General features: G+C 47.6%; 1 protein-coding gene across 1 annotated transcript in view; it reads right to left on the bottom strand.

Moving 5' to 3' along the window:
• LOC133339593 (glycine receptor subunit alpha-2-like) overlaps nucleotides 1–13,546 on the bottom strand; it is a 28,410-nt gene extending 14,864 nt beyond the window's left edge. Inside the window, exons 1-7 of the mRNA XM_061547715.1 lie at nucleotides 13,473–13,546; nucleotides 11,174–11,325; nucleotides 8,339–8,406; nucleotides 7,479–7,714; nucleotides 4,596–4,678; nucleotides 3,034–3,171; nucleotides 2,193–2,407 (exon numbers count right to left, since the gene is read on the bottom strand). Of these exons, the coding sequence (XP_061403699.1) occupies nucleotides 2,193–2,407; nucleotides 3,034–3,171; nucleotides 4,596–4,678; nucleotides 7,479–7,714; nucleotides 8,339–8,406; nucleotides 11,174–11,325; nucleotides 13,473–13,546 (966 nt within the window). The remainder of the gene's footprint in view (nucleotides 1–2,192; nucleotides 2,408–3,033; nucleotides 3,172–4,595; nucleotides 4,679–7,478; nucleotides 7,715–8,338; nucleotides 8,407–11,173; nucleotides 11,326–13,472) is intronic.
• Nucleotides 13,547–15,850: the final 2,304 nt, after the last annotated feature.

The following is a 15,850-nucleotide window of genomic DNA, read 5'->3' as shown; positions in this document are numbered from 1 at the left end:
ACGTACTGTGCGAAATAAGTTCACCATACGTACACTACACTATCCACTACACTATTATATACTACTGTAATGACTCTGACGACAAGAATATGAGAAGAGCCACTTTTATTAGTTTACCCCATAAGGAATCCTACTATAAGTAGCCGGTATGGGCTTCATGTAAATAAACCACAAGTATAATTGTGAATGAAAATAGTGACCATGGAATGGACCCATAGAGTCACGTGAGAGCACAATAGGCCACGCCTACCAGTAGATTAATCAATTCAGGGTACAGGGCACCTATTCAGATTCGGGTGGATGCTGGACAGGGGAACACAGATTAACAGCTCCGTTAAAACACAGATAAATATAACTGTTTAATTATTAGTATCATTGTTATTTTAATATTAACTGGTAGGGATTAAGTAATGTTAATGCTCTGCTGATGTTTTTATGATAGTAAATATATTCACAGTTAAGAGTTTAGTATTTAAGGACGATATTTTTTATAATTTAATAAATAAAGTGATTCGGGCGTGGTTCTAGAATATTAACACTTGCAATCAATCCCCGTTGTGTCACGGAAACGGTGTATTGATGAAACCCGACTTCAGAGCTTCTTAGCTCACAGGGTACTTCAAAGTAAATGGACAAACTGAAGAGGAATTTCCTCCGGGATTTGAGACTCTGTTCTGAGACAGCCATTGTCAAAAATCAAGGCACGCCCTCTTGGAACTCGCCAATAAGAGCCTCCAAGCATACTTTGACTGAATCAGTCCAGTAGAACTCTTAACGACCGCCACTGTTAACGACTAATCGCTTAACCACGGGCCTCTAAAGAGCCCAATGTGTAGTTTATAGTAGTGTAGTATATAGTAGTGTCATATATAGTAGTGTAGTGTAAAGTAGTGTATAGTGTAGTATATAGTAGTGTCGTGTAGAGTAGTGTAGTGTATAGTAGTGTAGTGTATAGTAATGTAGTGTATAGTAGTGTAGTGTATAGTGTAGTATATAGTAGTGTCGTGTATAGTAGTGTAGTGTATAGTAGTGTAGTATATAGTAGTGTCGTGTATAGTAGTGTAGTGTATAGTAGTGTAGTATATAGTAGTGTCGTGTATAGTAGTGTAGTGTATAGTAGTGCATAGTGTAGTATATAGTAGTGTAGTGTATAGTAGTGTAGTATATAGTAGTGTAGTATATAGTAGTGTATAGTAGTGTAGTATATAGTAGTGTCATGTATAGTAGTGTAGTGTATAGTAGTGTATAGTGTAGTGTATAGTGTAGTATATAGTAGTGTCATGTATAGTAGTGTAGTGTATAGTAGTGTAGTGTATAGTGTAGTGTATAGTATAGTGTATAGTAGTGTAGTGTATAGTAGTGTAGTGTATAGTAGTGTAGTGTATAGTGTAGTGTATAGTAGTGTAGTGTATAGTGTAGTATATAGTGTAGTGTATAGTAGTGTAGTGTATAGTGTAGTATATAGTAGTGTCATGTATAGTAGTGTAGTGTATAGCAGTGTAGTGTATAGTAGTGTAGTGTATAGTAGTGTCGTGTATAGTAGTGTATTGTGTAGCGGGCGTTCAACGCTTCACGTGGCATCAAGGTGCACATGGCCTGGCACAAGCGTCGTGGTGACGTCACCGCCACTTAGTGGCGAATGGCGGTTGTTGTTGTAGTGTATAAAAGTACAGTGCAGGGTAGAAACCCTGTTAATGACCGCCCCTGTTAACGACTAATCGCTTAACAATGGACCTCCATAGAGCCCAATATGTTCGCTTACCGACCATTCCCCTGTTAATGACGGGCTGTTGTAGGTACAATAAATATGAATTCATGTATTGATTAACGATGTTTCTTTTAATAGGATGTGTTTTTATAATGTTGTCAGTATCTTTACGTATCAATATCCATTTTTTATATTATAAAGTACGTTTTTTAGGTGACAAAAGGGGTAACTTTCGATGCTACTGGAACGAATCAAGCCTTTATCGTTTTTTTCCTATACTCGCCTAATGACCAAATCAAAACGACCGGTTGCGTGGAACCAATGAACGTCGCTAGGAGGAGGGCTTCTACTGCAGAGTCCTACAGGTGATGTGGTTGTGTGCGTGCCAACCTTGTGATGGGCTCGACAGAGAAAAATGACGACTTCAGCGTATATCGTTTTTTGTCGTTGTGAGTGTCTGTGCTCGAGCGCAGGCTGCAGGTACCTTGGGCATGTTGGCATGAGCGTTGGCGCACTGCGTGATCACCGAGATGGTCGTGGTAATGCCGATGCCGGCCCGCGCTGGCGTCTTGTCCACGGGGATTAGGAAGGCGATGCAGGACAGGAAGGAGAGCAGGCCGCTCGACACGTACATCTGCAGGTCAGAGGCGCTCATTCTCCGACACAGCTTGAATGTGATGTTCAGGCACGATAGGTTTCCTTGGAGGAAGGTAGGTAAGAGTTAAGACTCAACGTTAGTAAGATATCTAACAATAGGCTCGACTTGAGATAAGCAAGAAATCATCGATTTATCCAGTGGCTTCGAGGTGGAGGGGGTTTGAAAGTGTAAATCAACGTCAAAACAACTCTCTGCAAGGTGTCGGTGTGCGTCCACCGCACGTGTCCTCGGAGTTCCAGCCCCGGGTCCCACCAGGAGCACGCGACCTGTGGCCAGGGCACATGGCAAGCAGCCGCGACTCAAGGGCACGGCTCATGCAGAACGTAACCCCGAGTGCACCACAATGGCCTTAAACTCCGTGCCGGGGGAAGAGGAGGGGGCGGCGAATTAGCCGGGGGGGGGGCGGGGGTGTGGTGGGCAAAGTCGCAGGGGCGGATTGATTCTCTGAAAGCGACCCGCTTTGTCATCGGAAAACATTTACTGAGAACCTCCAAAACACGTAAATGTGATGCTACACACATTCATGGCAATAGAGTTTATCGACGGAGTCCACTCGCACCGCCTTGCTAGAATTGATCGCGATTCCATTGGCCTGATCGGTAAACATCCTGGTTCACTTGTTGAGGGACAGGGTTAGGATTATACTTATGGCCTGGGGTAGATTTACCGATGATTTCAGTGTATGTGCAGTTGTCGGACAGCGTGATGTTTTCGACAACCAACGGAAGGATGCTGATGTCCTTGGCGATCATGCGGTGTTCGTCCTTGTCCCATTGCAGAAACATTTCGTTCGCCGTGTAGCTGGCTGGGCCGCACAGCCGCCACATGCAACAACGACAGAGGGTGGTAATATTAGGAGTGACAGGATGTATGGGTGACCGCAACATCATTAGGGTTACCACGACGTGATTATTACTCAAATCCGACACTCTCCATAAATGTCTGTCAAACTGGAGCTGGTCAGAAGGACACTGCTCAGGTATGGAAACATCTCCACTCTCTGATCTCGCCAATGCCTTCCAATCACTCCAGCCCAGGTGCCTGGTGTCATGTCCCACTCGGGCATTGAAGTTACCCGACAGGATCACTCTATTCTGAGTGACCACTTTTTATCTCGTACCTGGGACAGGAGGTCATAGAAGGCATCTGATTAATTATTTGGCATTGTCAGCATCCCTCCACTAATCCTCACCTCCTATTGTGGGGAGGTGAGCCCACAGTAGCCTGGGACTTATAGCTTACCACACTTCCCCGTCATGTTCCCACGTCGCCTCCATTCATTTGTTCGTGTTTGGCAGTTTCCTACCCCGAGTCGAGGACTATCCACCCCTCAAAGTGACTGGAGCCAGAACTAGTCCAGCTACTTACAGAAGAGAGGCAGTGAGAATTTGAACATTCCACGTGGCCACTCGCAGTGGCTTTTTGCCATTTCTGGAGGAATCCTGAGTGTTGGGATTCAGTCTCCTGGCTCCACCAAATGGGATTTGACAAGGAGATTTCAAAGTCGCCTGTACCCTCAGTGCCTCCTGAACAAGCTTAGCTTTATCTTCAAATTGTGGTTTTGCATACACTTTAATTGAACCTGGAGGGGTCATCTGCCCTTCGCAACTGTCCAGAGCCCTCGTTGGCCACTGACGTTTACGACTGTCACGAGGGGAACAGCTGATTGGAATCGGCTTCCCCTCAGTGGCATTGCTCACAGTCACCACATTGTTTCCGACTGCCCCCATCTTGGAGGTGGGGGGTTGTTTTTACCGCACTAGGCAAAGATGTCCTCACAGGCAGTGGGAAGGCATTACGCGCATTATCACGCGACCGCCACATTGCAATTACGAAATAATTTTAGTCTTGGGCAAACCCCGCTACCAAGAGAGCTGAGAGTGACTGTGTTGCTGTGTGTTCCACCAACTGCACAGAGTTGTACATTGTGGCCGTCCCATCAGTCAGCAGAGAGACAAGCGTAGGCTAGTTTGGTCCTCATTGTGGACTTGTGAGAGTCATCAGTGTTCAGTACATTCAGAAATAGTTTTGTGTTAAATAGCTGCCAGAAATAACATTTACAAATGGCCTCTATCAAGCCCACGCGGAGATTTGTTTTGTTTACAATGCAGGAGGAATCCCCAATTGGCCTTGAATTGTTACCCGTGACCTGCTAACTTCGATATCTGATTCATGGCCCACTGAACTTAATTCTGGCATGAACCCCGGGCTTTTGTTCGTGTGACTTACCACTGGTGAGGGTCATGGGGCAAAACTGGATATCCCAGGGGTAGTTTCGGATGTACATGGGACAGCTGAGGGTTAGCGTGATTCTGCAACACAAACACACATTGGGACACGTGGACACGCGCAAAGATCAGCATGAGACACGTGGTGACACATACCACGAGTATGAAACAACAACTGGTATTCGCCACTAAGTCCGAATGACATATCTACTTGCTGCTAGTTGTATGTATGTTGAACTTATTTCACACTGTACGTAGCCAACTGTGCTTATCGGAGGTGCGGATGATGGACAACAAATATAAACGCAAAAATCAGTTCTAAAGAAATGGGGTTTCAATCGAGATTTCAAAGTGTATAGCTCCAGTGGCTTCCTAATGTAATGTGAGGGTATATCCGGGTGGTTGATTGATCACACCTCGTTACGATGATTGGCTCTACCGGTCCTGGCCCATAGCCAATGGGGAGAAGTCTAGGGGCGTGGCCCTGACGTAATGGGAAGGTGACATCTGCAAGTAGATGATTGGATCTGCTGGCTTTAGCCACAGCCAATGGGGGGACGAGTCAGGGGCATGGTCCTGAGATCGTACGATGGAGTCTGGAAGATTCCATGGAGGTTAACCAGGACTGGTGGAAAGGTACCGCGTGACCCGGGTATTAAAAGGGGGGGGGGGGGGGGTGGGAGACGGACAACACGTGGTCAGATCTGGAACGAACGAAGGGTGAGGCCACGCAGGAGCGGGGTCCAGGCGTGCCACGTAGCAGCAAGAATCTCTCTATCCCTCTCACGCTGTCTGTTAGCAGCGTGAAGGAGTAAGACAGGAGTGGAATTTATATGAGGAGTGTTGTGAACGAAAGACAAATAAAGACCCTGATTCCAGAAGTCGCTTACACGACCTTTATTACACTAATATTGCAAGAAAGAGCGTTCCAGACAGCCGCAGAAGTGCATCTGAAAGATCCAGTCTCCTCTGCATCTGTTTTGCAGTGATCGCCTCGGGTGACAGCCGGCTACTGCGCGCTCTCCCCATTCTCTTTGTACGATCGTTGTTCGGATGGGCACGAGTTCATCAAGAACAGCAGCGATGTCGTGTTCTAATTGAGCTGCAAATGAATCGACCGTCGATGCAGGATGTAGACACGTCAATGACGACCGGATCTTCTGACGGAAAGCATCGTGGGCTGGTCGTTTCCTGTCTCTGTATGATATCCTTGTGACCGGTCGGCGAATAATCAGCAATGCCACTGTGCACGTCACGAGGCTGTGATCTGAAATACCCACGTCTTCGACAACAACGTCGGTTACAGTTACGTATCGGCGGATGAGAAGATGTGATCCGGTATATTCCCCGAGCAACGTGTCGTACCGCTGACGTTGCCGGGTTAAATCGTGTCTGTCGATAATCTCGGCGAGGTCGCCGTTGATTTTACCACAAGAACCCGTCGGAGTGGGAGAGTTTCAGGTCACCACAAATGAGGGGCTCCCGCAACGGGCGAGAGGGTGGGGGTGAAATTCAAAGAGGGAACAAGGTGAGAGTGAGAAAAAAAACTGAGAAATTTTAGAAATGTAATGCAACTCAGATAGTCGGCCAACACAACAGTGAACACTATACCTGGTTGATCAACGTCCTTCCAAAGATTGCTAGATTTGCATCCATATTCTCGGTTGAAGTCATGTCTGAGTTGTGTGGAAAATCCTCCCCTGTCTATAAATGTGAATGCAAATATTGACTTAGTTCATCCACTGTGCTCTGGACACATATACCTCGGTTTGATTCCTGATCATGGCCAAGTTTTTCTTTCTTTCTGGTTAACCCTGAGCAGAGTAGCCAATGGCGACAAAGTGGAATTGAGCATCTGTCGTGTAAAGTGGATGAGCGGAGATGGCCATGTGGTAAGAACCCTGAGCTGCACCGCTGAAATCTCTGCGATTCGAATCCATAAAATGTTTTTCCTACGATTCAACTGTTGTAGTGACGCAGTTCGGAGACAGTAGTAGTGGGAGTCACCTTTTATTATCACACACAATGGGGACTATACACACCCTACGTGGGTGTACACTTATATATATTACACACACAACCGTCTATCGCCGGCGGCACTATCTAACTAGAACAGTCGGCTGTCTAGCTAGCGGCGTCCCGCGATGGTGAAGACGGCGGCGGCGATGTTGGCGAACAGTAGCATGGCAAGGGGGTAGATTTCCAGCAACAGCCCCGAGCTCTCGCTCAGGGCTGCCTCTTATGCTCCCGGCGTGCCCTTGCTCCGCCATGGCCACACCCCCCTTCTGGAACCTACTAGCAGGTTCCAGGGGCTTCCAGATGAACCCCTCCATGAACTCTGCCCTAGTTGTCTTCCCCCCGTGGATAACTGTCGCCTGCTGACGTGTGTACTGCTGTACACGGAAGTTACCACTTTCAGTCAGCTGCCAGTGCTATTACTCTACACTGGGTTCATAGTTCATGGTGAATTGATGATCACAGCCCCGGGTCACTGGGCTGAAATTGTACACAAACAACAACGCGTCCACCATCACATTGAAATCAGATGGCTTTGATGGGACACACACTTTCCTCTGTGGAGCAGAACAGGTGTGGGCCTGCTGCTACCGCTGCTGCCTACGTGACTTTACCGAAAGAACTAAGAGTATGAATCCTTGCAGTCACGAAAGGTCGCTTGTGGAGAACTCGTAGGTAGCTGTAAATCGGCTTCGGGTGGCTGTCTCTCCTTTTCACGAAGGGTCGCACTGCTATTTGGGAGAAAACTCGCGGAGCGGTGGGGATGCGGAGGCAGAAATCCGGATGAAAATCGCCAACAAAGACAATTCACAAAAGATCGGATTGGCCCTGCGGTGCTCGAAGGGGAATGTCGCGAGCGTGCGCTCACCTCATGGAGTAGACGACTCTGCTGTCGTTGTAAACCTTCAGTATGGTGTTGGGTGCCGTCACCGAGTGGACCACGGAGTTCTTTTCATTGTTGAAGAACACGGTCGGCCTCCACAGGTAGCCTACTGCAGCCGCGTTGGGTATGTCGATATAACCCTCTCTTCCAGACCACTTGCGACGGAGGTGGAGACGGTGATCCATCCATTGGCGGACCAGGAAGATGGTCATTTTATATTCCTGGTTTGTTGATGCGGGGGCAGGGGCGGGGGGGGGGAGATGCAGAGGGGTTGGGGGGTGAATGGAAGTGATGGGAACATGACGAGGGAACAATGGGATGATGAAATAGGGGGAATGATGTCATGTGAAGATGAGGCAATCATCAGCGTCATCATCACCACGTGATATTTTGCGATGAACGTAACAAGTCATCGCATGTGGAAGTCGCACGTTTAAACCAATGACGTGTACATCAGGAGCCCACAGACTGTAATCAGCTCAAGCACATTTCTATCTTCACCAGCTCAAGCCTCCCGTGTATCACGTGGCTTCCGTGTGGCAGCCCCCCATTGTGAATCCATCGCCTCTGCCCGCCACCGCCCACTGTGAAAACAGACGCCGCTCTACCGGACATCAGTGTTGACGCCCAAATGCAGCCTCCTCCTCCTCCAGCTCTTTTTGCTATTGTTTCTGAATAGCTTTTCTGTTATCTTCCTCTTAGTGGGATTGATTGCAATGTTAGCGGTGTCACAACAACAACAATACAACTGCCAAAATTTGACTATATTAATTTTTAAAACTACCGCATTTTTTCATGGCAAAAATGATACCCGGTGTGTGTCTGTGTGCCTTTTAAATACTCGCCATGTTTGAGACGTCGAAGGAGGCTATGTTCTTGACAGTCATGCTGACGTTCACGATGGTGGGTCCATCTGTAAGTTTAGAGAGATGAAAAAACGAGATGAATAAACGACTACCGATAAACTAAAATATTGCCATCCACGACCATGCACCCAGCAAGAACATTGACCAGCTGCAAAGAGTGGTGCAAGGATTTAAGCCCTTTAAATTTCTGGGAGTTCTTCTGGGAAGATCTGGGTGTTTTATGTGGGGTTCGATCAGCCGGAGCTGAGCCTTTGTTACTGTGAATCTTGCACCAGGAACTGTGATTTTAACTTTTTTGCACTGGGACTGAAGAAACTGCTGCACTTGCCTGAGCGATTGTTGATTACCCTCAGACACTGACTATGGCACACAGGGGGCAGAGTGCATTCCACTCCGTGGGATCTGCAGATGTGAAAGGCGGAACGCCCACCCACAGTCTTGCATGTTTCAGAGTTGCGTGAGCGAGTTCGGGAAAGCCCAGGGGTATAGGCATTCTTAACGTTGGAGCTTTCGTGACTGCAGGAATTATTATTTGGTTCTTTCGGTAAAGTCACGTATAAAGAAAAAATAATAAATTAAATAATAACATACGACGTTTCGATTGCAACACAAGCAATCATCATCAGGTATAATGAAATAGCAACATAAAATCTAACCAGAAAAATTTATAGACAGACATGTAAGCAGACAGATATCACCAAGATACACACAGCGGGCAACACAGGTACAGAGAGGGGTGATCGTCTCTGTGGGGTGGCCTTAAATAGACAGAGGGGGGCGGAGGCAAGCGAGAGGGAGGGGTTAGAGACAAAATTTACATGTCAATGAGTGCACCAAAAAGGAGTGAGCAGGCTTAGGGGAGAAAGAGACACACTAAAATTAAATTACCTAGCAAAGTATCGAAATTTTATGTAAAACGACACAGAGAGTCGGTCAACACACAATTAACACATAGCCTGGTCGATTACGGATTTCAAACATTGCTAAGCTAGAATTTAAGTGTGAAAATTTCAAAGAAAGACAAAACATAAAAACAAGAGGAACGGAGACAAAGCAGAACCTAAGAACGACAAAAAACGAGTGTAGACAGAAAATTTTACACTAAATAAACAGGCAGAGAGAGAGAATTAAAACCCAGAGAGAGAGAAGTTAAGATTGAACCACTTCTACGGGGAAGTTCCAAGTTTACCTTTTTTCTCTCTCTCTGGGTTTATATGTCTGTCTATAATTTTTTCTGGTTAGATTTTATGTTGCTATTTCGGTATAGGCATTGTTTTTTTTTTATAAGCGTGACAAATGTTCTCAAAGGAGGTCACAATGTTAATCAATGGCGGCTCGTGACATTTCCACGAGGTGGGGCTGTTGTGAGTGACCTCTGAAAAGACGGTGTTCTAATTAAGAAAAGCCTCGTCATGTTATTGGACGTCCCATAAAAGTGATATAACTGTCTTATCTACCAACGGTAGGCATTCATAAACAATACTAAACAAAACAACGAAGCACTCCAATGCTATCCCCATGACCATCAAACCCACACCACAGAGGTCGCAACCGGGTACCCGATACCCGTACCCTACCCGATACCCGGCTACCCGTACCCGGCCGGGTACGGGTACCCGTTTGCGACCCTGGTGCGGCCGGGTACGGGTACGGGTAGGCCGTGAGTCACTGGTGAGTCACCGTTTGTCACTCATTTCCCAACGTCTTGTCTCTTCTCACAATTCAAGTTCCTAGAATCAACCCACCTGCACCTGCAACATGGCTTCATCCCAGAGGTCGCAATCGGGTACCCGTACCCTACCCGATACCCGGCCAGGTACGGGTAGCCGGGTATCGGGTGGGGTACGGGTACCCGATTGCGACCCTGGTGCGGCCGGGTACGGGTACGGGTCAGGAATCAAAACCCGTTTGCGACCTCTGCCACAGCACACACCTGCTGCCATAGACATTGCTGTTGTTTCCTCCTAGAGCGTGTAGGCCGTGCGCTTCTATAATTGCACAGTGCAACCTCGCGTTGTGACATCGTCTCATTACAGCCATGGGCGCCTTTTTCACCGCCCTGAATGGGTCTCCAACGGCACGGCTACAATGCGAAGCTAACTGCAGTGACTGAAGGGCAATGTCTCACTCGGACGCCTTCACAGCCGCCCCGAGACGCCCCCGAGGCACAAATCAGACTGCGGTGCTGCAGCGGTTTCTAATGTGAACGCCTTTAAATGTTGTCTCCATTAGGCAATTCACGTTGAAATAATTATTATACAATTTAAAAAAATGTTAAACAATTTTTTTAAATAGAAAAGTCTTTTTTGATTAGAAAAAAGACCTCATCTCCAACTGCTTGGTGGGGCAGCGCCCCCTAGTGGACGAACCGCGCCTGACGGAGACAAAGCAATCGTCGGGGATGTGAACGTGTCCGATTTGTGATACACGTACATGTACAAACAATAGTGTTTGCACCATCACACACAGATGCTTCAGGAACGCATCTAGCGCGTCAAACGAGGACTTGCTGTATAAGAATAGCTTTTCACCTTTCTGGCAATAATACAGGAGGTGTTAAGATGTTAAAATACCAAACTGAAACCGTTTGCAAGTAATCGTCTGCTTTAACCACACATACTTGTGGTGAACATGCAAACAAATCACATGCTCTGGTAGTGTATGATGCATTGTCGTTCAAACGGATTGCAAACGGATTGATCCTGTACTTCCGGTACGCTGCAGTACTTCCGGTACTCTGCAGCACTCCCTCTAGTGGAGGAGGAGGCAATCGTAGGGTCGTAACCTTCAGCTCTTTATTCTTCTCGCACTGACCTCGGTAGTTGGGTCGGATCATGCTGTTGTATCTGCGGAAGTTCTTCATGAGTTTCTCCATGTCCGTGAACGTCTGGCTCTGCATCAGCTCCGCATTGCTGGGAATGGAGTCCATTGGCCCGTCATGGTGGGCATCGTCGTATTGGCTGCAGCTGCAGGAGAGGCGATGGCGACCATTACGACGTCACATTGAGGGATTTGTGCCACTGCCGAGTTTCAAGTTTCATTTATTAGGTATAGCCCTGTGAGCCATTCGGCTCTTGAATCGGGTGCAACTGCAACAAACAAAAAAACAAAAACATGAACAAGAAAACATCTTAAAGTGACTAAATGCAAACAGAAAATCCAAGAAAAGACAGCAAAATATTGCAGAAAAGGCACCGTACACCAACACTGTGTGCAAAAATTCCATTGGGATGCAAGTCAAACAACAACAACAACAACAAGACAACTTAGATTAAGGCCATCAGTAACTATGTACTACAACAAACAAACATGGCCAAACCGAAAAACTTTTTTTAAAATCACCAAAATAAAGCCATAAAAGCAATGAAATAGTGATCATAGGAACTGTGACCGAATTTTCACAATAAACGACGTTAACAACATGTATTACCAAACTTTGCAGCCATAGCTGGCTGCACGAGTCACTCCACAACAGCAGGAGAATCAGTCGGAGTGTCAACATTTTTCAATGCACCTTTAAGATCAGCACACAGTGAAGGGACAACGTCTTATGCCCCAACGACCGTCACCTGTCGGTCCTGACCAATCGACCGCCCACGCGCATCATCTGTGTGTGTGTGGTGGTGGTGCAAATGCCACGCTTAGTATCTGGCGAGAGCGAGAATTCCCAGTGTCGAGGCAAGAGTTGTACATTCTCTCAGTTGGGATGGCCAGAGAAACGTAACGCCAGAACATTGGCTTCCTAAAATATTTTGTCACGGTGCACTCAAAAGAGGGCACGCAAAGCGTGTTCCTGGTGGCCATGAACTGTGCTAACAGAGGCGTCCAGAGACAGACACATCGAGGCAGCCCAATATCAATGTCTGGGACACGTGGGGAGGAAATGTCAGCCAACCGTGAGCAGTGGAGAAAGTGGATGCTGTCAGCCAACTCGGCCAAGTCGGTTGAAGAAAACGAGGACAAAAGCCCTCGCGGCATCGTCAACACCAGCCGCGACGGCACGAATCCCATTCAGCAGACGAGCAGCAAACTCTTGGCCACAGTGCGGCCGATGCTTCCGCTCCAAGGGCTGGACTCCCTCATCGCACCGGGGCGCAGGAAAAAATGGAACTGCTTCGCTGTTCTTCGCAGCCAACAACACTTGCGATGGACAGCCAAAGAAGAAGAAGATACATATCCGACTATTGCATTGTCTCCGGTGAGGAAGATTCGTGACATTTTGATTTATAGCTTTCGTGACTGCAGGGATTCATATTCTTGGTTCTTTCGGTAAAGTCACGTAGAAGGGAAATAATAAAATAATATAAATATTAGAAATAAAATATTATTTTATTATTTCCCTTCTACGTGACTTTACTGAAAGAACCAATAATATTCGTGACATTGTTACCTCCTTTGAGAAAATTGTCACGCTTAGAAAATATGGCTCATAAAAAAAACCCAATGACATTAATATTGGTTTCTGGAAAAAGTCCAGCTCTGACAGCGAATGATGAGAGTAATTTACAGTCTTTTGTGAATCCACGGCCGGATAAGGTCTCCGCGTGCCACGTTGATTGTGAGGGCCGTTCAACCATACTTCACTACGCTGGAAGATAGGATTGATAATTATCAGTCGCCAATGACGTCATCCGTGGCCAGGAATCGAACCCGGGTATAAACCAGACTCACAGTGCAGAGCGCTCACCGCTGCGCCAGGTGTCATTTAAACTAAACTAAAAACGAAGCTATTTTTATTGTACCAGGTGGAAGGCCAATTGAGCCATGCAGCTCTTTTTCAGAAGTGACCTGGCGATCTCAAATGATATCGCAACGAAGTGGCTCATCATCACGTGGACATTTATAGCAGCCAGATATTCTTAAATGCGTGACACTAAAACTCTAAATGTACAGCAGGCATCCGGGTCGGAATCGAACCCACAACCTCCTGTATGCCTGGCAAGATAGTTGACATCTCAAGGCCACAATGATGATGATGAGACTCTGACACACATGCAACCTCCAAATAAACAACAGGCGTCAGGGTCGGGATCGAACCCACGACCTCCTGTATACGAGGCGAGGCAGCTAACATCTCATAGCCACCGTGGCGCCCATTTAAGATCGGTCTCACCTGAGAGGCAGCAGCAGCATCAGCAGCAGCAGCTGCATCGTCGAGACGGGATCCAGCAACCCAGCGTGGTCCATGGTGCCACTCGCTCTGCCTGTCAAACTAAAGTAATGGAGGACCTTCGTGTCAAGATGCACGGACCAGCGAAGAGGGTGTGTGCCTGACGCCTCCAGCGGGACAGGCGAGGAGTCGAATGATCCCCAATCGCTCTAAATATATGGGAGATGTTGCGGGGGGGGCGAGTGAGGGGGGGGGGGTGCTGTGGAATGGACCGGTGATTCCCCGTAACTCGGAAAAAGTACCGATGGTGAAGCACGAACTGAAACTGTTTCTTGAAACATGACCACAAAAAAAAACCTCAAGAAAGTCGTCGATCTGAAGGTTGGTAGCCACAAGGTAAATAAAATGTTCACATTCATTTGTTGAGTTTTTGAGCCACGCTGGGCCAAGATCGGCTAAGGACATAGCACTACGTTTAACCCGTAGACTAACACTGCACGTAGACTAACACTGCACGTAGACTAACACTGCACGTAGACTAACTATCGGCTGTAGGGGGGAGAGAAAAGGGGGGGGGGTAGAAAATGCGACTCTGCAGCAGCACTTGAATCATTGGGGGAGAGCTCTAAGAGAGATGCACAGAGAGAGAGAGACAGAGAGTCGTAAATAACAGCTGACATAGGCAAGTAGGATGGAAACATCACAGTCAGTTAAGACTTTACCTGCTTAATAACGTCCTTCCTCTTGGATTGCACTCTCATGCTCACAGGTTCCTCACAATCGCTGGCCCCACCCTCTTGCGCGATGTGGCAGCCCCCCTCCCTCCCTCCCCCTCTCCCTCCCTCCCCCTCTCGGGCCAATATAATGCCTCGTCCACAGAAGTCTGATTCTCTCACCTGAAGACGGTCGCTTGTTGTTGCGATCGAAACGTCGTGATCTATTGTTGTTTCTACCTTCGTGACTTTACCGAAAGAACCAAAGAATATAGGTAATTATCTGTTGCTGCGTTCGCTTTGTGGGGGCTGAATCTGGTGTAGCTGTCAGATGGAGTCGGGTTAATTGATTGCGTGGCAAAGGGCGACTTAAAACAATTTTTGTATCCGTGGAAAATATCAGGTCCAATTGTGTTTTTTTAATAATAAAAAAAAAATCGACATCTCTCACACCCACAGATCTCGGTTCAGGATTTTTGTGAGTGTATGCGGTTGGTGTAGTTTCTGGTTGGGATTAAGAAAAACTTTACTTTCTCATGAGAAGGCTCAAACCCAAAGGACAGCACCGGACCACAACTTCCACCACCACTTTCTCAGTTCAATTACAACATCAAACCGAGATACCAAGTTAAAAAGAGAACTCCCCTCCACACACTCTCCTACCTCTCACCTCACTCTACTCCCCTCCACACACTCTCCTACCTCTCATCTCACTCTACTCCCCTCCACGCACTCCCCTATCTCTCATCTCACTCTACTCCCCTCCACACACTCTCCTACCTCTCATCTCACTCTACTCCCCTCCACACACTCTCCTACCTCTCATCTCACTCTACTCCCTTCCACACACTCCCCTACCTCGCATCTAACTCTACTCCCCTCCACACACTCCCCCACCTCTCATCTCACTCTACTCCCCTCCACACACTCCCCGACCTCTCACCTCACTCTACTCCCCTCCACACACTCTCCTACCTCTCATCTCACTCTACTCCCCTCAACACACTCTCCTACCTCTCATCTCACTCTACTCCCCTCCACACACTCCCCTACCTCTCACCTCACTCTACTCCCCTCCACACACTCCCCTACCTCTCATCTCACTCTACTCCCCTCCACACACTCTCCTACCTCTCATATCACTCTACTCCCCTCCACGCACTCCCCTACCTCTCATCTCACTCTACTCCCCTCCACACACTCTCCTACCTCTCAACTCGCTCTACTCCCCTCCACACACTCTCCTACCTCTTACCTCACTCTACTCCCCTCCACACACTCCCCTACCTCTCACTCTACTCCCCTCCACACACTCTCCTACCTCTCATCTCACTACTCCCCTCCACACACTCTTCTGCCTCTCCCCTTTCATATCACTCTACTCCCCTCCACGTACTCTCCTACCTCTCATCTCACTCTACTCCCATCCACACACTCTCCTACCTCTCATCTCACTCTACTCCCATCCACACACTCCCCTACCTCTCATCTCACTCTACTCCCATCCACGCACTCTTCTACCTCTCATCTCACTCTACTCCCCTCCACACACTCCCCTACCTCTCAACTCACTCTACCCTCCACACACTCTCCCAACTCTCCTCTCTCATCTCACTCTACTCTCCTCCACGCTCTATCCTTTCTCACCCATTTATCCCCCCCCCCCCC

This window comes from Lethenteron reissneri, unplaced genomic scaffold, assembly GCF_015708825.2.
Source record: "Lethenteron reissneri isolate LAM-NWPU_2019-01 unplaced genomic scaffold, ASM1570882v1 scaffold_1930, whole genome shotgun sequence".
Lineage (NCBI taxonomy): Eukaryota > Metazoa > Chordata > Hyperoartia > Petromyzontiformes > Petromyzontidae > Lethenteron > Lethenteron reissneri.
The sequence above is the reverse complement of the archived record's forward strand: the minus strand, read 5'-3'. Positions and strand labels throughout refer to the sequence as shown.